Source organism: Aythya marila (assembly GCF_965140915.1).
Source record: "Aythya marila genome assembly, chromosome: 3".
Classification (NCBI taxonomy): domain Eukaryota; kingdom Metazoa; phylum Chordata; class Aves; order Anseriformes; family Anatidae; genus Aythya; species Aythya marila.
In genome coordinates this window covers 86,484,247-86,508,665 of record NC_139044.1, presented here as the reverse complement: position 1 = coordinate 86,508,665, position 24,419 = coordinate 86,484,247, and the positions used below count along the sequence as shown (strand labels likewise).

Genomic DNA, 24,419 nt, shown 5'->3' with positions numbered 1-24,419 from the left:
TCTAGCCCTTCCTGATTAGTGTCAGTTACCAGTTCTAGCATAAGAACACCTTCAATCCCAGCAGAGCTGTACCCTGTAACTACTCCCTTTGTGGCTATAAAGGACTGAAATTCAGTTTAGAGACATGAACCAAAGAAATATTTTTACTTGCATAGCACAATGATTTTGTGCATGGTATTTACCCAGCACTCATCTGTCACTTCCCACTAGTAAAGCCCCTGCAGTGAGCATACTTTTTCTCAGGTTCCCTCCTCCTGAAGATAAGACATGATTAATGAGAAAATGTATACTGATTTTATGACACAAATAAAGTAATTTTGGAAGAGACTGATAATAGGAAAGTCACCTGCACAGCACCTACAGAGGATATTAGATTTCTTTATATATTGCTAAAGTTGGCAAAAATTTAGTGCTACATTTTTTCCACCAAATCAGTGGCATTGGACAATCATCGTTATCATTCAGACTCACTTTGCTGTGTGGCTAGTACCCCTCACCTTAAAATTAAGTAATTTTTTTCTCTTTTAACAATCAAACTAGTAGATTACTAGTATGAGAAACAAAGCAAGCAACAACATTTACCATTTATCAATTGTTCACAAACTTGTCTTGCAACTGCTCGCATCATGTTCTGAGAAGCAATGTCACCCTAAATAATCAAAAACAAAACAAGTGTTTATTAGTAAGTGTCTGTGCTTTTAAAGAGACAGTGCTTAATTAAAAACATCTAAGGGAAATTGACTTTAAAGCAGACTTACTCTGTCACCTTTTTCTCCCTTCATTCCAGGTGAACCCTAAAATAAATATAGTAGCACTGTTATTTCATGTATCAAAATACATGCCAGCATAGGAATATAGACAAAGAAGGACCAAAGCAGAAATACTACTATGAAGGAAAAAAAAAAAAAAAAATAAATCCTGTACTTCAGAGCTATTACCTACAAAAATTCCATATAGATTGACAAAGACATCTAACAGATATGTAGCCAAGCATCTGCTGGACAGAGCTTTCTCATCTGGAAATTAGGTAAAACAGATGCTTTAGCATGATGTACAGATGCAAATCGTGCCGCAGATCTTCTATTTTCAAGCTGCTGTCAGAAGACTAAATTAAACTAAATTAAGAGTCCCTTAACAGTCAGGAACTTTTCATTAAATAACATAGTTTTTTTGGTCCAGAAGAGGGGGTTCATCAGATCCATGTATCTCTGGGCTAGGACACAGTCTCACAACAAAAATGCTTAAACACTCCAGTGGTTAGGGCAGTCCTGAAACACAGGAGTTGCAGACTCACTGCAGGGCGTCACAGGTACATCTTTAACAGCAAAAATATATTTCTTCAGCAAAAGTGATTTTCCTCGCCACACTAGAAAGTCAGTCTCCATGTAGTCTAATTAATATTTAGTATTTTGGACAGTGCAGAAAAGTTTTAAATAAGACAAAGAACTAGAGACAGGCTGAATGCTCAATGGTCAAAGCATTTACATGAGATGCACGTCCCATCTCCAAATCAGGAAAAGCAGTAAGGTGTACTTCAAAGGTGAATGACCAGATCAGTCATCTGCTGCTTTTCATCCTAAGTGTTAGTGCTTTCTACATCTTAGTATTTCTTTAAGGAGCCTGTTTATCACCATTAACAAAGCAAAGGCTAAGTGTGGGCTGCAGCTGTTTTTCATAACATTCTTACAGTACCCACAAATAATTTCAACAACACAAGAAAACAAATCATTCCACTGCGGTCACAGAGGATATGGTTTGAATGCAGTGGCACTGTTTCATAAACTTCCATCAAAGTTTTGGTCAAAAAAAAAATCCCATGAGGTATATCAGAGTGTGAGCTCAGTATGGTGTCTGAGCTTCTCAGCAGCAGCCATGCATTCACCTCCCTCATAACATGCCATAGAAAACATGAGGTGGCTCATCCATCAATGAGTTAAGCAGCTGGTATATGGTTTATCTGCATCAAACATCAAAAAAAAAAAAAAAGGCAAGCTTAAAAGGTTCAAATTCTGTATATGATATCTGGAAGCACTTTTTTCTGAACAGTCAAGAGCACTTCCTTAGGCTGCTGCCTTCAGCCAAAAGCCACGTTGGTAAGACAAGGTGTTTTCTTGCAACAAAGGCACAACTTTGCTCCAATGTGTTGCCAGCAAAGGCCCCACATATAGAAAAATGCTAAGGACATTCAATGATTATGAGCAATATACAGTCAACTTTACAATTCATTGAACCAAATAAACCTCATTATTCAATTTGTAACTTTGCAAAGAGACACTGATTCAGCCTTAGGATTGGAAACCTATAGGCTATTCCTAAACAATTTTAAAATGTAAAGATAAGAGACTGATTGGTAATGTTAACAACGAAGTTCATTTTCCACCTGGGTATTTTAGATATATGATTTCCAAAAAACAATTATAACTGCGATTACTGAGTTGCTATTTGCATCTTCCTCCCACTTGGTTATATTCTGCTTAAATTTCACTTTATTTTCCTTTGATAGACAAAAACGTGCAACTTAGCCAACTGCTTGCCAGCATTTTGAGAAGCAGCAGCTGCTGCTGACATTCTACTTTGTTGATATCCTGTGATGAGGGAGTCACTTGGGGTCAGTGTGAGGAAACGCTAGTTTATGCTGCTCGTGGGATTTTTCTGAGCTGTGGGATGAAGGCTGGGGTTGCAGCAAAAAAATCTGCAGCTTAAGGAGGACAAAACAAAGGAAGGATGCTATTTTTACTTTAAAAGATAATATACTCAGTTGTTTTCCCCAAAAGAATGCTTGCTCCACACTAGAACCACCAGGCCGCTGCCCTCAAAGCACCATCTTTTTTAGACTTCATCTAGGATCTCTGCACAGATGAATGCAAGATTAGTGAACAGCAAAGAGTGAAAAATGCTCAAAAATTGCATTTAACTCAGAACAAACATCTCCCTTATATGCTCAAATTCTAAAGGTTTTCACAGTTTGGTCCTGGAACCACCAGCCTAATAGGACCTTATATATAAAACATATTTTTCCTAGGGTCCTTCTAAATAAAAAAATCAAACCCTGCTGTCACAGACACCATGTCACAGAGTCTATTTTGTAAACAAGACAGCTCTGCTTTAAGACTTAGAATGCTCACTTGTACATTACAGGTTTTATTCTCAAACCTATAAAACAACAGTACTGTAAAACAACTTTTCTTCTCTGATAGTCCAAGGTCTTCTATTTCCCATTATATTCACAGAAAATGTATAATCATTTCTTCTTAAGACAATATCCTCTTTTAGCTTAATGACTCTTAGCCTTGAAGGTGTTACCACATGACATATGTATGGACTACTAGGAAATTCTCTCTCATTCTGACCAGACAGGCAGATTACAGATACTTGATTCTCTTCTAGCACAGACAGTCCTCAGTTCTCAACAGATTACTGACTCAGCTATGCTCTTACTGTTGCTTTCTCAGTCATTTTGTTACTACACTGAAAACCCACATAATTTCTCTTGGAAATACTTATAAGGATATTATAAAGTCAAATTTCCTATTTCCATGAAAATTCAGTTAACAAGTCAACTTGTTTCCATATATGTACACATTGAGGTATAGAAATGTTTACAGCCACATTAGTGGTGTGGTGTGCCTCAGCTTAGCATATTAGTGGTATCTTACACATCAGGAAAGAGTTTCAATTGAGTGCATTCAATGGGAATGTCTTAGCAACTGCCAAAGTTCCTCATAATTTGCATGTAATTGTGCATCCTTGGACTGGGACATAAAGACCCTTGCTTTGTAGGGGCCGATCACCTGACTTGTGTTGTATAATACCTACAATAAAGATTGTTTGGGTAGAAGAAAAAAATGGCAGGATGTAGATGAAAATTATTTGTATTTACCAGAGGCAATGTGAAGCCTTATTATCTTTCTCCAGGGCAGGAAGTCACAAATTCAGGCAGGCCTGAACTATGACTCAGGGCATTGCAAGTTACATTTAGCCATTAGGCTGCAACTTTGGCATTCTAATGCAAAACATCACAAAGGAAAGCATTGAAATTCTGTCCGCCAAGAGTCTGATAAAACATCTGTGCAAGGTGCAAGCCAGAATTCCTGCTGGGATCTGTTCTAGAAACATAAGAATTGGTAAATATGATGTGTAGCATCACATTACAAGAAAGTGCAATAAGCGGGGGAAAAAATGTATTTTTAACTGAAAGAAACTCTTAGGATCAGACTGCAAAAGAACTTACATGTGGTGGTTGGACAGGCATTGACTGCTTTGCTTTGCAAAAGCACTGAAACTGGCCTTGTAGCCAAATTTGCTTTTAGTCGCATTATTTATCTTCGAAACATCTTTGCTACTGCAATGGAGCAGTTATTCAGTATCCCAGGAGAAGGAAAATACAGATACAACTAGTATTTTGGAGCTCACTTGTCAGTAAGCCACAGCACCTTATGCCCCTGTTGTGTCTGACCTAGTAGGAATATCACATGAGGCATGTATATCTAAAGGCAGGAAAGCTCAAGTTCATTCCTAAGACACCCAATGTCCTCTACTGCAAGGACAAATGGGATTTACAGACTGAAAAAAGCAGACCGAATTCAGTATGTGTATGAGAAAATGACCCAGTTTCCAGATCCTCTTAGGAATTTAAAAGTTCCTAATCATCAAGCTACCCAGCCTACTGTATACTTCTCCAAATTATCCAGCTGCCATTTACATAAGGAAATTGTAGTGAGAGGGAAAATTCTTGCTGACATTAAGATAGAAAAAATGAATGACTTCATGTTTCAATTGCTGTCTCCACTCCTGAATCAAACAATTTCTCAGAGATCCTATAAAGGAATCAATTCAAATGTCTTCTGAAACTTTGGTGGGAGGCAGCACCTCCTGCTCTTTCTCCCTTCTCAGGGTGCACTTTAAAGTTAAAGGTTTGAATAGAACCCACAGAATCTACCCTCAAATAATTTTAGAATCACATTGTAGAAAACCAAAACATTTGCAAACTAGAAGTGATTATGTAACATTATCAATGATTCTTTCACCTTCGTCAGTGTACCACTTTTTCACTACACACACACACACAAATGTAAGGACATACCCGTTATTTTGCTGACCCAGTTCTTCATGCTTATGCAGTGTCGGAATATATGTCTTGGCACATAATAGTCTATAATCTTTTTAGTGGAAACCAGAGACCGCAGTTTCCAGCCCCAACTATTAAACTCAGCAAAAAGGCATACTATAAAAATAAAATTGTTTGAAAGAAGGTTTGTGGTCTTAGGTCAGCTCTGCTGTATTAACCACTGTCTCATAAGTGCGAGACAAGCATTTAAAGAAAGGATAAGTCTCATTCATCAACAGACAGCATAATTTTAAAATTGATCCTATAAGTATATCATTATCTTACTGGTGTCCCACGATCTCCTGGTTTCCCTGGTTTTCCACTTGGGCCAGCAACTCCTGGAACTCCTGGGGCACCCTGCAGCAGAACGCATGTAAAGTGAATTGTAGAAACACACAATGGCCTACATGCTGATAAGAAATATGCTATGTTATTTGTAATTGCAGAGGGGCTCTTGAGAATTTTTTTCTTCTGTTAGGTATGTATCAGGCTTGAAAGCTTCCCTCCAGAAAAATAAAAAAATTAAAAAAATGGGAAGGGAAGGGAAGGGAAGGGAAGGGAAGGGAAGGGAAGGGAAGGGAAGGGAAGGGAAGGGAAGGGAAGGGAAGGGAAGGGAAGGGAAGGGAAGGGAAGGGAAGGGAAGGGAAGGGAAGGGAAGGGAAGGGAAGGGAAGGGAAGGGAAGGGAAGGGAAGGGAAGGGAAGGGAAGGGAAGGGAAGGGAAGGGAAGGGAAGGGAAGGGAAGGGAAGGGAAGGGAAGGGAAGGGAAGGGAAGGGAAGGGAAGGGAAGATCTTGGTGTGCTTTTAAAGCTCATGGCGAGAGAATGAGGTAAACTCATTTTTCCCATATTTACACTGAATTAAATCAGTTTTGAAACCACTGGAAGTCACATGAGTAAAAGCAACTGAAAGAACAATTTAGCTTACATGAATGTTTGTGAATACATGTTTTACACAGTTGTCTGCTCACCTTTTACTGAGAGTTTCTCAGATCCATTTGGGATATTAAGCAAAGGATCCATTTCATATTTAACACAATTTGAAAATGTCAATGTGTCCCTCTCTTTGCTCGGGTCTCTTATGTCAGTGTTTACCAAAGACAAAATTATATTTACCGCTGGTCCTGGTGGGCCTCTGGGACCTGTGGGACCATCTTTTCCAGTGAAACCCTATTTTAAAAAAATCAGAATTAGAGATTAATCTAAAATTGCAGCAATCCCTGACTAAAATCATCCTTAGGATTAGGTAATTGCAATACTTCTAATTACTACTATGATGTATTTTAAAACTTATCCACACCGGTAGTTACAAAAATAGCTGTCACTGCTAGTGCTGAGGAAGGCTATATATGGAACAATGAACTTGAGCCAATTTAGAAGATGTTCAGCTGCTGTTGATTGACTGTGGATGGAAAGAGTCTGTCTCAACCTTTTTTAAGGAAAGGAATTATTGTTGTATTCCAGAGAAGGAAGATTTCTCTTTTCAGTGTTCTCTCATTCACAGACAGCTGGAATATCTGAGGTTTCTGGTTAAATGGTGAACAACAGAACACCTCCTTCTCAGGTACTCTTTCTGCAAGAAGTGATGCTGAGTCATTCCATTTCAATAATCTAACACAGCATTCCCAAACTAGCATTGATTGTCCACGGCCCACTGATGACCCACAAATTCCATGGTATGTTCTTTGACAACAGGCTATCACATGGTTCTGTTTTGATTTCTGGCTATAAACTCCCAGTAAAGCATAAGTATAAATGTATATATCAACTAATAATTTTGACTTCCAAAGTAATTCATTGCTTCAGTCATCTCAAGGGTAACATGCCACTGTGCAGACAAAAGAGATTTGCTCAGTTGACTCCAAATTGGAAGAGAGGGATTGCAACAACTCTGCAATTAAATACCTGTCAGCACGCTCTTCATCATGAAAACATTTCAGAATTCCCTCATTCAAAATAAAGTTCTGAGCTCCAAGCTAAGGAGAAAACTTGACCTTCAGAGTAAGAACGGCACAGACAGATTGTTTACAGATATGACATCTTGCAGATGTTGAGACGAGCAGAGCTTTCAGGGGATCCCCCACAGCAGCAACAGCATGTGGAAGACAGCAGGGTTGAGTACCTCAACAGGCCCCTCCCCTGCTCAGGGGACTTACTGCTTATCAGGTGCAGGTATCTAAGAACCTTGTCAGGACAGGGAGCCATTAATTTTTTACAGAAATTATGCAACTATCCTGTGACTATCTGGAGAGATTTTCACACAAAAGTTTTGCCAGCCCTTCCACTTCTACCTCTCCAGGTTGAATATGGATAAAAGGACTCCTCTTGAAAAGTATTTGAAAACAGAAAGCTATGATAAAGAAAGGAAAAAAAAAAAAAAAAAAAAAAAAGAAAAAAAAAAGTCTTTTAATTAAATAAACTGAGGAAACCAGAAACCTTACCCTTTCACCTGGAGGTCCCATTGGGCCAGGTGGGCCAGGTAAACCTGGGGTTCCCTAGAGGGAAAGGAAATGATGAACTGTATCCAAGATAGAACAAATATCTCTGCTATGTTAATCATCCCAGTACATATGCACGCATTTAAATATCTGTCTTCAATGTCATTATTTGACATTTACAAAAACAAAATCTTTAGGAGAAACCATTTATTTCATATACATCATATAAAAGTCTTAACCCTCACTTAAATTTTTACTGCATTTTCCTCTTCAAAAAGAATTTTCAGTGCTTTAAGCAGAAAATATATATTTTTATTATTGCCTTTACAACCATAACAGATGTCAGCTAATCCTTTCACACCTAGTACTAAAGTCTATCTGCAATCATCAATCAGAATGTTTCTAAAGAAACAAAAAATAGACTCTTGCTTTAGTATTCTTTCCCATTGGTCTCCTATTTCTTTACACTGTGTTGCTTTATAGCATGTATTCTAAATTCTCTGGTTCTGTTTCTTGTAGCTTCTGGGTTAAAAATGAACACTAAAATTAAACAGATGAGCTACATTAGAGTACACCCAGGAATGATGTCACTCAACACTCTGTAGGATCAGGACCACAATTGTAGGAATCAAATATTGAATAGCCTTGCATTACATGATCCACTTCTTTCCCTTTTTCCATCTCATCTCACTGTACATTCAACTGTAGCATTGCTCTATACAGTATGTTACTGCCTAAGTGTACATTTCTCAGGGTTGTAAGTACTATAAAACAGGTAAATAACATTAAGGCCCCTGGACCATGATAGACCTCATCTGATATATGAAGCTAAATCCACAACACCATTTGAACATCTCCCATATAGTAACTATAACCACAATAAAATCAATGGCAGTATAACAAGGAATATTAGTTACATCAGAGCATGGGCAGATCAATGACCTTAGATTATCCAAAAACAGATGATTATCTAAAGTTGCGCCAGGGGTGTTTTAGTTTGGATATGAGGAAGAACTTCTTTACTGAGAGGGTTGTGAGGCATTGGAATGGGCTGCCCAGGGAAGTGGTGTAGTCACCATCCCTGGAGGTCTTTAAAAGACGTTTAGATGTTGAACTTAGTGATATGGTTTAATGGAGGACTTGTTAGTGTTAGGTCAGAGGTTGGACTCGATGATCTTGAGGTCTCTTCCAGCCTAGACAATTCTGTGATTCTGTGATCCAAATAAAACTTTTTGAGTTTTTCTCCTCAAAGCCTAGTCCTAGTTAACAATATAGAAATCCGCAATTAAGAAATATTAAATATTGCTTTCTTCCTTCAGAAATCATAAAATTAGTTGTAGAACTCACTGTCCTAAGATAATTTGACCTCCAAAAGTAGAAGGCAATCAGACAACTTTACTGAAGAAGGGTTCAGAAAGGTTTTGCAACCTGTAATTTCAGAAGACACGTAACTACAAAAGCTGAAGGACCTTCCTGGCTAGTTACAAGTGTAATTTTCCTTATCCAATGCATTCCCTATGCATTCAAAATTGGCCAGATAGATATTTGGTATGACTCAGTACAGCTGTTCTTTTAATCTTGCTCTGTTTTGAATGGTTTAGTATTTCTACATTTCAAATTCTTAAGTATAAGATAATCATGTTTCCAAAACTATTGCTTAGGAAGATATGAAAAGATTCTATAACTCCTAGTGATATCAAAGACAGCTGTCCAGCAGCTGACCTGCATCAGGAATAGTGTAAAATGGCAGTATCTTTTCTAAGAAACAACTTACTGATCGTCCTGGTAGTCCAGGCTGGCCAGCATCACCTTTCATTCCTTGACGACCCTATAATGTTCATAAATGATCGTTACACATTATGGGTTACAGAACAGAGTAGAAAAATAATTAATCTGTGTAAGTGGACACAGAATAATTACTGCAAGAAACCTAAATTAAGAAATCTATAAGAGAACTATGTATTATGGAAAAAATATATATACATATACCTCTTAATTGAAGTAATCATCATCTCACAAATTTGAAAATGCAGGACAACTGGTTGATATTACATTAGAAACACAGGCAAGCAAGAAGGAGTACAAATTTTGATGAGGAAGTGTAACAATTTTCAGTAAGAGAGACTGTAATATTATTGTCTTCAGAAGCAGGAAAGCAGGGAAAGGTAACATTTTCTCCTCCCTTATCTTTCTGATCTGGTGAATGGAGCTGCCTACCCTCCCAAAAGAAGGTAAAAGTTGTGTTTTTTAAAGTAGGACAGCTTTTCTCTAATCCGTGGTCTAAAGGGCATTGCACACTTCCAGGACACAAGGTGTGGGAGCATATAAATGAGCACTGTATTGCCTTTCACAACCTGCTTGCATTCCACATATAGACATACTAAGAGCTATTTGGTATGTCTAGAACTAGGCGTCCATTGCCTCTCTGAACTTCCAGCTACTGATTTAAACAGAAAATAGAAGTTGAACACGTAAGAAAGGCTTCAGAACAGAACTGAACACTTAATTTTCCTACACTACAGTTTGATTTTTTTGAGTCCTAGAACTTTAAGGTACACAGAAAAGCTGTAGGAGAAAAAATAGTGTAGTGCAATGTACATCACAGTGATCAGATCCCATCCCTTCACAGGCATCTCCTAAGTAATTGCAGCGTTCAGGACAGAAGATGCTATTGCATTGGAAGAGAGTTGTTTCAGATAAGGACCTGTTTCACAACACTACTGCACTGCAGGGAAAAATGAACATTAGGGCAAAGCTGCCACCCTCTTCACAATACCACTGACCCTGTGGACAGCTCTGATTTTATAATCAGTGCTACCCACGCTCAAAATTGCCACTCACCGGTTCTCCTGGGATTGACAGTCCATTGGGACCTTGCGGACCTGGTGGACCTTGAGGGCCAGGTGGACCTGTCTCGCCACGAGGACCAGGTGGCCCCTTAAAGAAGAAAATTAAAATGAGATTCTAAATGGCAAGTTTTTCTGAGATCTGTAACTGCAAAGTCTTTTGGTTAGGCACTTGGAGTAAGTCAGCAGCCTGAAGACACACTGATACTTCAGAAAAGGCTGCACTGTGGAAACAGTTTTTCAAGTAGCATATCTTTTAAGAAGCAACTTTCTGATTCAGGTTGGCAGTCCCAGGCCAACGCATGCTTCTTGGCAGCATTAATTGGAAGGGTAGCTGTCCCCTCTGTACAGAATGAAGGAAGGACAGCAATGCTGCAGAGTGCATAGTACCACCACGATGAATATGATCTAGTCTTGTGATGTGAAATCAATGCCTTTGAGGCATATATACTTAGGCTATGCACATACAGTCTTAAATAGCTAGACTGAATTTAAATAGTATTACCAATTCAACTTTTAATCTACATTCTTAGCTCAGCATGGAATAAGCATAAAAATTTTTGTACAGCTAAGCATGTCACAATACCAATGCATTCCAGAAAGATACTTACAGATGATCCAGTCAAACCCCTTTCACCTCTGGGACCTTTAGCACCTGGACCACCCTAGATTGAACATTTGGAAAGAAAATGTATTTCATACTTCAGGGAAAGCAAGGGTACATCACACTGGTGAGTTAATAATCCTCTATCAAATTATTATGTGAAATTTCAGAGATTTGAAGTGCTAAAGAGTATTAGATTAAAAGATGCATTAGAAACTCAGGTAAACCATGTAAGTTTCAGCCTTGCCAATTCAGCCCATTAAAAATTATTGTCATTTTTTTCTTTGAAGATATAAACTTCTTTAATGTATATTCAGTCTTTTGAGTTAAAGTAATCCTCAAAGTCCTCTCTAATAGGCTGCCAGGCAACTTAAATAGGCTTCAGGTTCCTCATATAGCACTTGGTGGTAGCTTCAAAGTAGACTTCTAGACTGAATATAACTCATTTATATTTAAAGCAAATTGGTAGGAGTGTACCCATTGTAGAGATAATGATCTCTCCACATTAAAAGTGAATTGAAATGAAATGAATAAAAATAAGATTAAAATATAAAATAAAATAAAATAAAATAAAATAAAATAAAATAAAATAAAATAAAATAAAATAAAATAAAATAAAATAAAATAAAATAAGATAAAATAAAGTTACCAATTTCTTTCCCTGATAAATAGTATTTCCTTGGAATGAAATTTATATTTAGGAAACTTTGTATGACTTTGTATTTAGGAAAAGTATTTGCATATTCCTCTAAAACATCTTGTACACAGAACACAAAACAGACGAGATTGAGCCAGATTCTTTCAGCCTATCAAGCAATGATGAGCTCTTCACAGTGATTAAACTTTGAATAGGAGGAAAGGATTATTATATATCCAAGTACAAGTGACAGGAGCTGACCAATTGTGTTTTAAACTAAAACAAAAGGAGAACAGATTAACACAATATTATGAACCTGTTGATTGCCAACTGTCTCTCTGACGGACATTTATTTCACAAAACCACAAATCAACTTCATGGAGGTTTCCACTTACTCAGAGAACATCAGAAAACAACTGTCAGAATTCCCCCATGACATACTGAAGAAAATTAGCTTGATGTCTGCACAAACTAAGATTACTTTTTTCCACTTTGATCAACGTGAAACTAGTTCCATGAAGTTTAAAATCAAAAAATCTCTACTGCAAATAGTTTCTTACAGCTGGTCCTGGGGGTCCTGGAGGTCCCACACTGTCTTGAGTACAGGTACAAGCATTTGGAAGAGCTGGGCATTTTGCTTCATCTCTCTGAAAATTCAATCACAACTATTACTGTCCTTTTCAAGAAAAGTAGTTGTTGGCAGCACACATTTTTTTTCTACGAGAAGATTCTCTATCATCCTGTTTTCAAGTACAGTAGAACTCACAGTGAAACAGTGTTTTCCAAATATTTCTGCAGGATTTTTCATGTTTTTAGGAACTTATTCTCTCTGTAAACAACACAAAGCACTAGCAACAGAGGCACATGAAAAAAAAAATAATGCAGCATTTCTGTTGTTCTAATATTTATATCCATTAGATAATCCACTTGCACTGACAAAGAATAAATAAGTTACTTTTTGAATGCCAATCTAACAATAGATTAAATAAAACATAATATAGTTATTCATTTCATAAGAACTAGGATCTTAAATATTACTGAAATACAACAGGTAACTGATAGTTTTCCACCATTCCTAAGGTACTCAGTCTAGCATATTGCAACCTTTCTCCCTCAGACACGAAACTGAAATGCAGCATTGTTCACTGGCTGCTCTGACAACTGTGATTTAAATGTTTTGTTTTAAACAAGGCATGATATCAAGCTAATATTGATATTGTTACACTTGCTATTAGTAATGATTTTCTGAACAACCTCTGGTTCGTTTATGCTTACCATAGAAGGAAGATCACAACATCTGTCTCTGCTAGTCCAAACTGGACTGCATACAATGTCAAAATTCTGGATTTCTAACTGTAAAAGAAAGGAGAACTCTTGAAAGATACAAGACATGTTATTTATAAAATCTACTGGCATTAGCAATTAAATTATGCCTAAAACGATTTATTTCTAATGTAGTTAACAGCATTCTCTTTTTTTTTTCTTTGACAATGACAGAAAAAATACTTCAAAACACTAAAAAATATAAAAAATAAGCCTACTTAAGGCTGCAAGCAACATCAATATCTGGAGCCTGTTCCTGTTCTGAGGCATAAGGTAAACAAATAAAGCAACTAAAGAAAAAATTTGCAATAGTTTATGAGTGATACTGATGAACTCCTACATCGGCTGAGTGCCTGTGCAGTTCAACACAACATCTGGCTGAAGAACTTTTGGACCAGCTCTAAGGACTGCAGTACTTGGGTCATACATTAATTTACATTCATGTATGGAACTTTCCACTGACATCAGTGGGGAACAGTTCTGCAGAAAGGCTTAAGTAGGGACATTAGGTATAATAAAAGCAGTTTCCTCTTTTTATATATATATATTTATTTATTTATTTATTTTTAACCTCCAGAGCTATGATCCTGTAGTTTGATATATACAACCACACATCTAGTGGTGAGCACCAAGAATCTTCTTCAGATGTTACGGTTTGCACACATGGACAGGACTGCAAACTTAAATCTTCTAACACAAAGCCTAGGTAATAGCACCAAGTATGCACTAAGTATAATGAATCCATCAAGATAATTGACATGCTCTTCACAGCAGCAGCTACTTTTTCCTTATAGGTTCATAGATCATAAAGCCAGAGAGGATTACTTGGTCACAAGACAGACCACAGGAATTAAAACCATTACAGAATGCCTTTTAGGAGAACAAAACAATCTTCATTTAAAGATTTCCAGCAATGGAGAATCCACAGCAATAGTGGATTAGTGGATTAGCAGTTAGTGGACTAACTGCTCTCTCTTTCGTTAAAAGAAAAACATTCCTCCTCTTATTTTGTATTCACTTGACTACAGCTTCTAGCTATTGGATTTCTATTCCTGCAGTTCTGCTAGAATAAAAAGCTATCAAGAAGTATGTACCATACTTCTCAGTTAAGTACATTGGGTTTTGCAATATAGGTGCAGTTAAGGGTTAAGGATTTGCATTAATGAATTAATTAATATTTATTGCTTACTGTCGCTGATCTCCGGTCACCTTTCATAAGTTTCCCAAGTATTTCATAGCCATCAGTTGTGATGTTCCCAGCCTCCTTAATTGGTTTTTCCAGTATTTCACTGCAGTCAATGTAAATCTTAACACTTGATGAAGTTACAACAATATGGACCTGAAAAAAAGTTTAATGTGAGAAAAAGCATAGTTAATGCTTTAACAGTATTTCCCTGTTTAGGTAATACTGTTTCCAATTTTATTCCTAGTAATCTTGATTTACTTTCAAGTGAGGGGAAAAAAAATAACTTATGGAAGCTTACAACATTAGTAATTTCTTTAAAATATGTTGAAGGTCATTTAAATGAATACACAGGTACAGCTAATAGGTACTACTTAATAAAATTGTTGAACTGCTATGATCTATTAAAAAAAAAAAAAAAAAACTTGCCTAAAAACTGCCTTAAGGTGTCATAAAAGTCAAAATTAAGAACTTGAAAGAGGAAGTGAATATAAGCTCTATTTTGTCCTCTTCTGATGACTGGGACCACACAAGAGGTTTATAAGTCTGTGACTGCCCACTGGCTAATAAACTCTGTCTGTAGTTCAGAGAGTAGATCATTTCAGATCCAAAGATCCATGGTTCAGTTTCCCTGACTGATGACTCAACCAGAGGCATTAGTTACATTGAGATTGAGAAAGAGAGCAGAAAAGGACAAAATAATGGAAGTTGCATGGGAGTATTTCTATGAGAGAAATCTGGATACAAAAATCTATGCTAAAATAAGTTGAAATGGCGAAGAAGAGATTCATTATTGGAAATAAGGAGGGAAGAAAGAAAGAATGGCTATAACAAAAGGAGGAAAGTAAGTTTACAAGAACAGAATGAATTGTTTTCAGAAAACACAGTAAACCTTAAACAGAAGAACAAGAGAAATTGAAGCAAAGGTTAGCATTCTAAAAATTTACAGTAAATATGGTGATATATCCTGCAGTGACTGCACAGGATTAAATACCAGACCATATATGACTAAAACAAAAGGACGATCTAGTGCTTAATCAAAGCAGGCAAATCACTTAATTAGACCACTACCATTATATTCATCAAAGTTATGCAAGTGAATTTCCTACATATCTATGAAAACACAAGACCTTCACAAGTCTCCAACAAAGAAACAAAGGTCTGACATTTCAGTGAATCTAATATGCAGTGGATGGAAGAACATTTAAGGCAACAGAAAAGTTTTAAGTGGTTTTATGTACCTTACATACTGCATATATTTTATAGACAATATTGTAACATCTATGTAATTATTTAAACATCAACATCTTAGGACGAGCAATCAAAAAAAATCCTTGAAGTATGTATTTATGTTTTAAGGCTTCTGTTATCACCATATATAACCTTTCAGAAACATATTGCTATTTGATGACTGCTTGAAAAAATTGGCTTAAATTGGAAACAGAGATTCCCTTAAATGTCTTGAGTCAACAAGAGTCTGAACAATCTCCTGAGAATTTGTTCTTTTTTCCATACTAAATATTTTCCCATGTGTAGTTGTCTCCAAGGCATCAGCATAGCTTATCTAAAACTCTCTAAATATTGTGTACTTATGCTCCATATAGTTGGAATTAAGACTTTTCAAACTACCCTATTTTTTTGTCATCTGAAATTCAGTTGCTCTCACAGTTTAATTCTCAGCACTGTGCATATGAGTGTTTTTTTAATTAACATTCCCAATGTTTTTCACTGACCAAATAAAAAACAGAGTCCAAAGTATATTTTGGTACTAAAAACTAAACTTTCCACACAATGAAATAAACACCATGCCTAAACTTTAAATTCATTATCACTTATACATAATTTCCTCAGTCATTTGATCATATAATTAAATTTTACAGATTAATGACTGCATCCAACTGTTTAACATCACCACAAATGCAATTTACTAACTCTGAAAGGCACTTAATGTGCAAGTCATTCTACTGGAACATTAACTATTTGTTACAAGTTAAATAATGCAAATTACTTCTGCAGTGAATACATTTTACTGCATCTTCGTTTGCACACAAAACTTGTGTGAACCTACAACATATTGCTGAATCGGACCAACAGTGTGAAAATGACAGCAATCACTATCTGAACATTATCTATCCGTCCAAAGAAGCAGCAACTTTAGCAGTCAAAAATAAGTAGAGCTCCCCCAGGTTATTGACTCAGACAGTTTGCTGCTGATTTAATGCCAGTTTTGAATTCCAGCCTGAATTTTATGGCCCAGACACAAATATAATAAAAATCTAGCATTGACAGTAAATATAACATCTCTGTATTCAATCCCATTCGATTTTATTTTCAACAAAATATTAGAAACACTCTACTTGATTTCTAACACACTAACATAAAGTTCATCACTTCTGACCATTTACAGTGCCAGAAAGCACTGAGGTTTTAAGAAAAAAAACACTTTATCCCTCTGCAGAGCCTTTCTAAGATCAAGTTTGATGGTGTTCTGATCTACTGCTAAATGAACCACATCAATAAGCTAAGCAAAGTACTATCCCATATGTACACCAGAAGAAAGACATAAACCCATTATCAAATTTCCTGTGGCTAACTACTGCAAAACTCCAATCAAAAAGGAAGTCTAGCATAGTAAGAATAAGCAAGTAGAAGAAGTCTGTCTCTCCAAAACATTCAGTTATAAATTTAATGACTGCCTCAGGCAGTAAGGATTTTTCCTATGGGACTTGCCAGATTCAACAGCTTTCACCATAACCATGCTACACAGAGCATTCAAGTATGCCAAAGTAAATTTCCCTGCACAGTTAGGTGTAGTTAACTGTGTTTCACTGAACGAGCCAGTAAGTCATCTAATGAAAACCACAAAAATGTTTGACATTTTGGAAAACATCTTCTCGTATTTTTAAGACTTGTCATTTCTTTGAAACTAGATGGTAGAAGAAATTGCAAAAGTACCTTCTGAAATGTGTTAATCTTACTTTCCTTCCTTCATCCAGTTGAAACTACTGCTATCCTTTGTTAAGAGCTAATCAACATGGTTGATACATAAGGCTTTCCCAGCACATGAGCTGGGGAGTCCCATGATACTATCATTAACAACATGACTCATATAACAATCTCAGTAATCATCCTGGAGAAAGTCCAGAGAAGTCTGCTCAGTTACATCGTGAAATCCTGAATACAGCTATTTAAATCAAGGCTACTCCAGTTACTTCAAATACTATCAAAATATGACCTTTTTATTCATTTCTGGGAAAAGAAGGAGGGGGATCAGCACCCCACATCAAATAACAGATATACAGTTCATTTCTGCTTAAGAAACAGTCTCATAAGCCAGAATTCATAGTTTCAGAGCTTTAACATGATTTGCAGACAGCTGCTACTCCTGAACATTGTTCAGCACCTTAGGATAATTTTCTGCTCATATGTGTGAGGGTTATAGGAATTAAAATAATGCAAAAATCTGGATTTTTATTTTCTCTGTAATTGTTTTTCACCAATAAGTATAGTAAATGGCTACAGATGATTGCCAGTGTTGTTGAAGTTGCAGGTTGTTCCCTATTTGCTCTGATTTATAGCAGAACTTCAGTGTAAATGGTATCAGAGAATCCTCCTCAGCTCTATCACACTTAGAGAAACTACAAGAAAAAAATATGATTCTGAATGTCAATGAAATTAGCAGTTGGTACTTACAAATTACTGCTGGTAATACAGCATGTTGTTACTTTCATACCCCTTACCTAAAGAAGTGAAGTCTCAACTCTCACACTGATATCTAGAATGAAATATCATTCTAGATACTATTCTATTCTAAATACTATTCATTCTAAATACTATTCTAGGTTTTAACAGTACTTCTAGGTGATAAGATGGCTCAACTTTTAAACCAAAACAATATCTGTCCTAGCCTATACTGACAGTTCTTCTCAATACTCATTGGAAAAGAGCCAAATGCCAAAGACAGCACAAAGGTTGCCTGATGAAAATGCGATCCAAGCCTAAATTGGAGTAACAAAGTTAATGAAACAAACATTTCTTTATATATAGAAAAATAATTGACCATTAGGTAACTTATAAATACATGAAAAATTGGACATGATACACAAACAGTTTGCGTAATTACCCACTGTCAAATTCTGAATAAAACAACAGCTTTTATAGCACTGTCTGACTTTTTTGGTCATCTTTGTTTCAAACAGATCAAGTCCCAACACATGAGAATGCTGGCACCAGCTAGCTCTCCCTGCAGTCAGCTGTAGCAAAGCTTGGTTCACAACATAGCCTCCAGTATCAGCAAGTCAACAGAGGCAACCCCTTATCAGTATCCTCAAAGGAATGCTGGTAGTGACTAGTCACGCCGGAGAGGGTATCATAAAGAAAACAAATGTTATACTGCAGCCATATTTAGTCATCAGAGGAAAGCTAAGCTAAACAGAGATAGATAACATCAGAACATGCATTTCAGTCACTGAAAATGTTGCAATTGCAGCTCACTTTCTTGCCTTAAACATATATGTTTAACAGCAGGAAAACGTTTTAAAATTTGTGGTTTTAGACATACATATAGCCTTTTCCATGCCTAGAGGCAAGCAAGTCTGTCAGGATCAAGTTTTCATAATTAGGTACACAAAACTTTAAAGGCAAGCACAAAATTTTCACAATTGTAGGCAAATGCAGATTTTGCCAGCCATTTTGGCAATTCAAAAACCTGAGTTCCATTCTAAATTGCAAATACATTATATAATTTATTATGTGCTCTCTCTCCTTATTGTTGCTCCCTCATTTAAAATACTTAAAGAATAATTTGGAATATTTTAGGTCCAGTGAACCTAAAGATGAAAATATACCAATACACATGCATACACAGAAAATATGTAAGTATACATGTGTTACGTTTGTTAAACATACAAATCTCATTCAATATTCTATTCATATCCCAGAACTGTCTCCTTGCCTTCTTCTACAAACCAGTAACTATTAACTTTCTGTGGCTATATCTTCATCTTCCCTCAATGGTTCCAAATCATTACACTCTCCTTCCCCAAAGAACTTCTCATCACAGCTTTCTTTTCTTTATTTCCAGTTTATCTTTTACCCGTTTTCTTTCATATGCCAGGCAAACTATTATGCCGTTTTCAGATATATCTCTCCACTTACACAATCTTGGCAAATTCATCTTTTACACTGGTTCAAAGTAGGCTTTTAACTCAAAAAACAAATAACTACAACTTCAGAGATCTTGCATCATGCAATCTATAAACCCTTGTGTCAACTATAGCATTATAGAAAAACTGGATATAACTGAAAACTTCTGCTTGCTCGTCTTCTATTTCAAAGAGCTGCACCTCAGAAAGCAACATTCATAATTTCAATCCTTTACCTTGTGGAAGCTTCCATAAAAGATTTTCTTGACTTCATCATTGTCAAAAGTTACAGTTTGAACCTCTCCCCTTGTATCTTTGTTAAAGAATGACAACACTTTGCTGGCAGCTGCAAGAAATTAAAATAATACACTTCATTTTAGATGTACAGATGAAATCCATTCTAAGATATACTCACAGATAAAATGTAATGCATTACTCCATTGGGTAAACATAGACTGGTATGGTGTCACTAACCCATAACTATGTAGATGCACATTCTTTTGGTTTGAGAGGTAATAACAAAGTTAAAATGCATCTTAGCTGAATTACTCTGTTGAAAAATTAATTGATGTGCAAAGTAAAAAAAAAAAAAAAAAAAAAAAACTTTTATAACTGAAAATATATAATCCTTTTACTATGTAAAAGATTTAATCCTTTTACTATGTAAAAGATTATATATGGTTTTGGAAAGATTTTAGAAGAATACATGCAAAGTAATGTAATGTATAAATTCTCTGATCAATAAGCATAATCATCCTTACGATCAAGGACAACTCCAACTTGTGGTTTGTAATCTCTGTCTGTAATCTGCCAAATTGCAAAAGGCTCGTTGGGGGATTCTGGTAGAAGACGGAATAACATAATGATAGTGTACGACTGTGGCAATCCCTCTGGGTGAATCTCCCTGTTAAGACAATATGAGGATATTTTTTCACATAGAAACACATGAGGAAAATAAGGTCTTCATCATTTGTCCTTTTTCAAAGAAACAAGATTAATGGGAAAATAACAGTGTTTAACAGAACTAAGTATTTTAACTACTCTAGAAAAGAACTGTGTGGTAAAAATTACTTTGTGCTTTGTTAAAATGAACTCACAGCCTGTTTTCAGTTGGTCCAGACATAGTTATGGGGGCAGCCAGAATGCAACCAAGAACTCTTGGATATTTATTCTTGTGGCAAGATTCTGCGTAAACTGCACATATTTTGAATTCCTTGAAGATAAGTTTATAAAAAAGGACCGTCACATTAATATTCTTTCACTTGGCTCATTTTAGATAAGCAACAGAAAATACTGCTTTAACTATCACTGGCCTTCAGGAACAGATGTAATGAGGGAGATATTTAATGTACTCCCTGCAACGAGTGGTGTATTTGGGGTCTGCCTCATTCACCAGTGGCTGCTGAGGTTTAGATTTGTGATATTCAGACTGTAAGACATTAAAAAGACAGAAAGCTGGAGGTAAATAAAAATATGCATTAAATGGCCTCTGGAATTTTCTGAAGGAAAGGTAGGGAATGCAGGAAGTTAGCTGTAAGAAGGGCAGTAGCTTATGCTTCTCCTTAGCCAATGTACTGGAATTTAGAGAGGGATTTGACCTCATGAGCATTAACAGAAAAACCTTGAAATAAATAGAAAAGCTCTTCTGTATTTTTGGCAAAGGTTATGTATCCACACCATTAGAGACACTTTCCAACTATAGTTATATCAATACGTCAACAACAACACACAACACAGTGCAAGAAAGAAAATAAAGTAGATATAGCAACAGTATTTATAACTGTTAGCAAATTGTCTCAGATACAAAACAACTATGCCACCATGATCAGGATGCTTTTATTGCCTTGCTGACTCAGTCTAAAGTGAGTTTTATATTCTGGTATCTTATGAAAACTAAGTGTCCAGAATACTGTGGTAAGTCTACTCCACCTCCTACAAAAGACAGACAATAGACTGAATCACAACATTCTAAAAAACCTGAAATAAGCAAAAAGTCTGCCTATTATCTTATTATCATCCTATTCTGCTGAATGTAAGATATATCTTAATGTTACAGAATTGCAAAACAAGATCCTACTGACTAGGATTATCTGTACTTCCCTAGATTGTAAAAATCCAGGCCGTAAGGGATCTTTCACTCACATAACTATAATGGCATATCAGTGAATTCAAAAAGTCTTTAAATTCTCCACTTTTAAAGTTGTGAGTTGAGAAGGCCAGCAAAGAGAAATTGCTTCTTCATACACCTCAGTGTACACACACAACCTGACAGGAAGGCAGATTTCAAAGGCTTTTACAAAAAGAACTTTCCTTAAATTAAATTAGGAGTAGTGGTCTATCTTTAGGTGTCTGCTCTGTCTCAGGATGACTTTTCTGAAACTTACTCTAAGTATTAGATTCCTTAGATGTAGAGCTTAGGGATATGGTTTAGTGGGGACTGTTAGTGTTAGGTCAGAGGTTGGACTCGATAATCTTGAGGTCTCTTCCAACCTAGAAATTCTGTGATTCTGTGATTCTGTGATTCTAGTAAAACTAATTGCTGTCTTTTTTTTGTGTGTTTGTGACAGTAGGAAAGAATAATCATAAACAAGATCTAGGACCACAGGCCATTTAAAACTCCACTTCATTAGTCATAGAATCACAGAATATCCTGAGTTGGAAGGGACCCATAAGGATCATCGAGTCCAACTCCTGGCACTGCGCAGGTCTACCCAAAACTTTAGACCATGTGACTAAGTGCACAGTCCAATCGCTTCTTAAATTCAGACAGACTTGGTGCAGTGACTACTTCACTGGGGAGCCTGTTCCAGTGTGTGACCACCCTCTCGGTGAAGAACCTTTTCCTGATATCTAGCCTAAACTTGCCCTGCCTCAGCTTAACACCATTCCCGTGGGTCCTATCACTGGTGTTTACATCAGTCAAATACAACAACTCAGATACTGGAGAAAATAACCTAAGTCGATGGCATCAGTTTGCTGCCTATCATAATACAAATGATGCCCCTGTAAATAGTTGTGCATATACTTCCATATCGAAACCATTTCCCTCTGTCAGTGTAGAGGTCTTTGTACTAAGGAGGCTGTTGCTCATCTGCCTAAGGCCAAATTGTATAATATAAGCAGGGTGAGTTGTTAAGAAGCATAGTCTCAAATAAAAGAACAATAAGCAGCTGGATTAACAGTGAACAGATCACAAAGGAAGAAAGAGATTAGCATTTTATGAGAACAATGGTAGATGTTCTTTGGAGTATATTTCCTGGAGTTCAGTAAAAAGAATATCAAATAAATGCATCTTCCATAAGATACTAATGCCATTAGCTGTAAACTCTATTAACCCTTCCCTACCTTTTTGCTCTAAATATGAGTCTTCTACGTTTACTTACCGTATTGGCTGGCTGACAAAAGCATTTTTGTGTAGTCTATATGCTACATAGCTTGGGAAAGAGCCTGATTCCAGTGATACACCTTGTACGGAAGCAAAATGCTTCTCTGTTAGATTATATGACTCCAACATCTTGAAACCTTTAAATCAGGAAAGGAAAATGGTAAAAAAAAAATGTAGGGTTGTAAAGAACACAACTGAACCTGTACAAAATATAATAGACAGTTTCTTACCAGGTGAAGTGTATCCCTCCAAGTAAATAAGTGGACAAGCTAAAAGAGAGGAAACATTTAAGTTCAAAACTGTGAAATCTACCAGGATATGAAGAGGTACATACTTAGTAAGTTTTGTTACTAAGAAATCTGTGCTAATATTAATTATCAGCCAACTTTTGCTACATTTGTCATGCTTTAGAAGGACTGCATTAGAAGGACTGCATTAGAAGGATGCAGTCTTCATTAGAAGGACTGCTAAAAACTTTACTCTCTACTTTTAGTTATATATTTCTACCATGACAAATAGTATGTGATAACAAATAAGCCCCCAAAATATTTTGATTCTAATTCATAAGAGGAAAGGGATATAATGACTCGATCTTTCCATAAATATGTAAGGCATGAGTCAGGCAGCATATTTGCTGTCAAATTCACAAGGAAAAACTGAAGATTTATATGTCTCCTCAGGAGCCAATGGATGAAGTAGTTAGGGAGTACACAGTTGCACACGACAGGCCTGAGAATTTTTCATTTTTGCCATAGAAAGATTTTTCTTGAGTAAACAAATGACATCTAATTTAGATCATTTTGAAACAGTATCACACACTTCACCTGCAGCCCTGTAGCAGTTTGGACCAGGGGTAAAAGGACCTGTTATTTCCCCCTATTCACATTAGGCATCATTCTACTTCCTTTTAAAGAGCAAGAGTTCTCACTGTCTGTTGCTCTCATTGTGTTACACCTGTACTTTTGGGATGTGAGAGAAGATTATATCAAGCATAATAGCTACTTCAAAATTAACAAAAAAAAAAAAAAAAAAAAAAAATTGATCAAACCATGTGCAGTTCTTACAAAGTCTAATTTTTATGCATTTTTTTAAGTGCTGTAAATGGTATGACAACTTTAGCAGTATATAAGCAAATATATCAGTTTGGGAAAAAGGAAAATGATGTTTTCTACTCACTTGAGGTAGCTGTCTCACACACAAAGGTGACGAGGTTATCTTGAATTTTTTCAAATGCATCAAAATCATCAACAATAAATACATGACGCTCACTGGGCTTGCTGGCAATCTTGGCCAGCTCATTGTAATCCACATCAGCCACACCAACCACAAAGACACTGAAGCCTATAAAAATAACATTTTTTACCTGGATTGTAGTAAAATGTACACAACCATTTTTCAAGTCAGTATTTCACAAAACACCTCTATCATTGATTTGTCAAGCTCTATCTAGTCTTGTGTCTGGTCTTCATTATGAGCACACATTCTGGGTAGTCTTTCACCTATCAAAGCTCAAGAGGAATTAAACTGTTTTTTGCATCTTTCTTTCAAAACTTTCTCCTTCTTCCATCACTTACTGACATTATTTGACATTATTTAAGCTACACAGGCTTGGCTGCATGGTCTCTTTCATATAAAATGTATGATCCTCTCAACTCTACCATATCTTAAACCTGTTCTGTGTCCAATATCTCTGCAAAGTATCAGTTATCTAAATTAGTTATCCAATATTCTACCTCTTGCCACCTCAGGATGGGA

At 36.3% G+C, this 24,419-nt stretch overlaps 1 protein-coding gene across 4 annotated transcripts in view; it reads right to left on the bottom strand.

Annotated features, from left to right (window-relative positions):
* Positions 1–24,419, bottom strand: part of COL12A1 (collagen type XII alpha 1 chain) — a 97,739-nt gene that overhangs the window by 6,570 nt on the left and 66,750 nt on the right. For 3 of the 4 annotated variants that reach the window (XM_082758044.1, XM_082758042.1, XM_082758043.1), the window contains exons 47-62: positions 23,841–24,005; positions 22,895–22,933; positions 22,663–22,801; positions 20,041–20,183; positions 19,516–19,625; positions 14,142–14,291; positions 12,905–12,982; positions 12,190–12,276; positions 11,000–11,053; positions 10,384–10,479; positions 9,317–9,370; positions 7,546–7,599; positions 6,221–6,274; positions 5,393–5,464; positions 759–794; positions 583–649 (exon numbers count right to left, since the gene is read on the bottom strand). In XM_082758044.1, coding sequence (XP_082614170.1) covers positions 583–649; positions 759–794; positions 5,393–5,464; positions 6,221–6,274; positions 7,546–7,599; positions 9,317–9,370; positions 10,384–10,479; positions 11,000–11,053; positions 12,190–12,276; positions 12,905–12,982; positions 14,142–14,291; positions 19,516–19,625; positions 20,041–20,183; positions 22,663–22,801; positions 22,895–22,933; positions 23,841–24,005 — 1,398 coding nt within the window. Of the gene's footprint in view, positions 1–582; positions 650–758; positions 795–5,392; positions 5,465–6,220; positions 6,275–7,545; positions 7,600–9,316; positions 9,371–10,383; positions 10,480–10,999; positions 11,054–12,189; positions 12,277–12,904; positions 12,983–14,141; positions 14,292–19,515; positions 19,626–20,040; positions 20,184–22,662; positions 22,802–22,894; positions 22,934–23,840; positions 24,006–24,419 lie in introns of those variants that run through there. The other variant, XR_014317303.1, reaches the window with a different exon arrangement.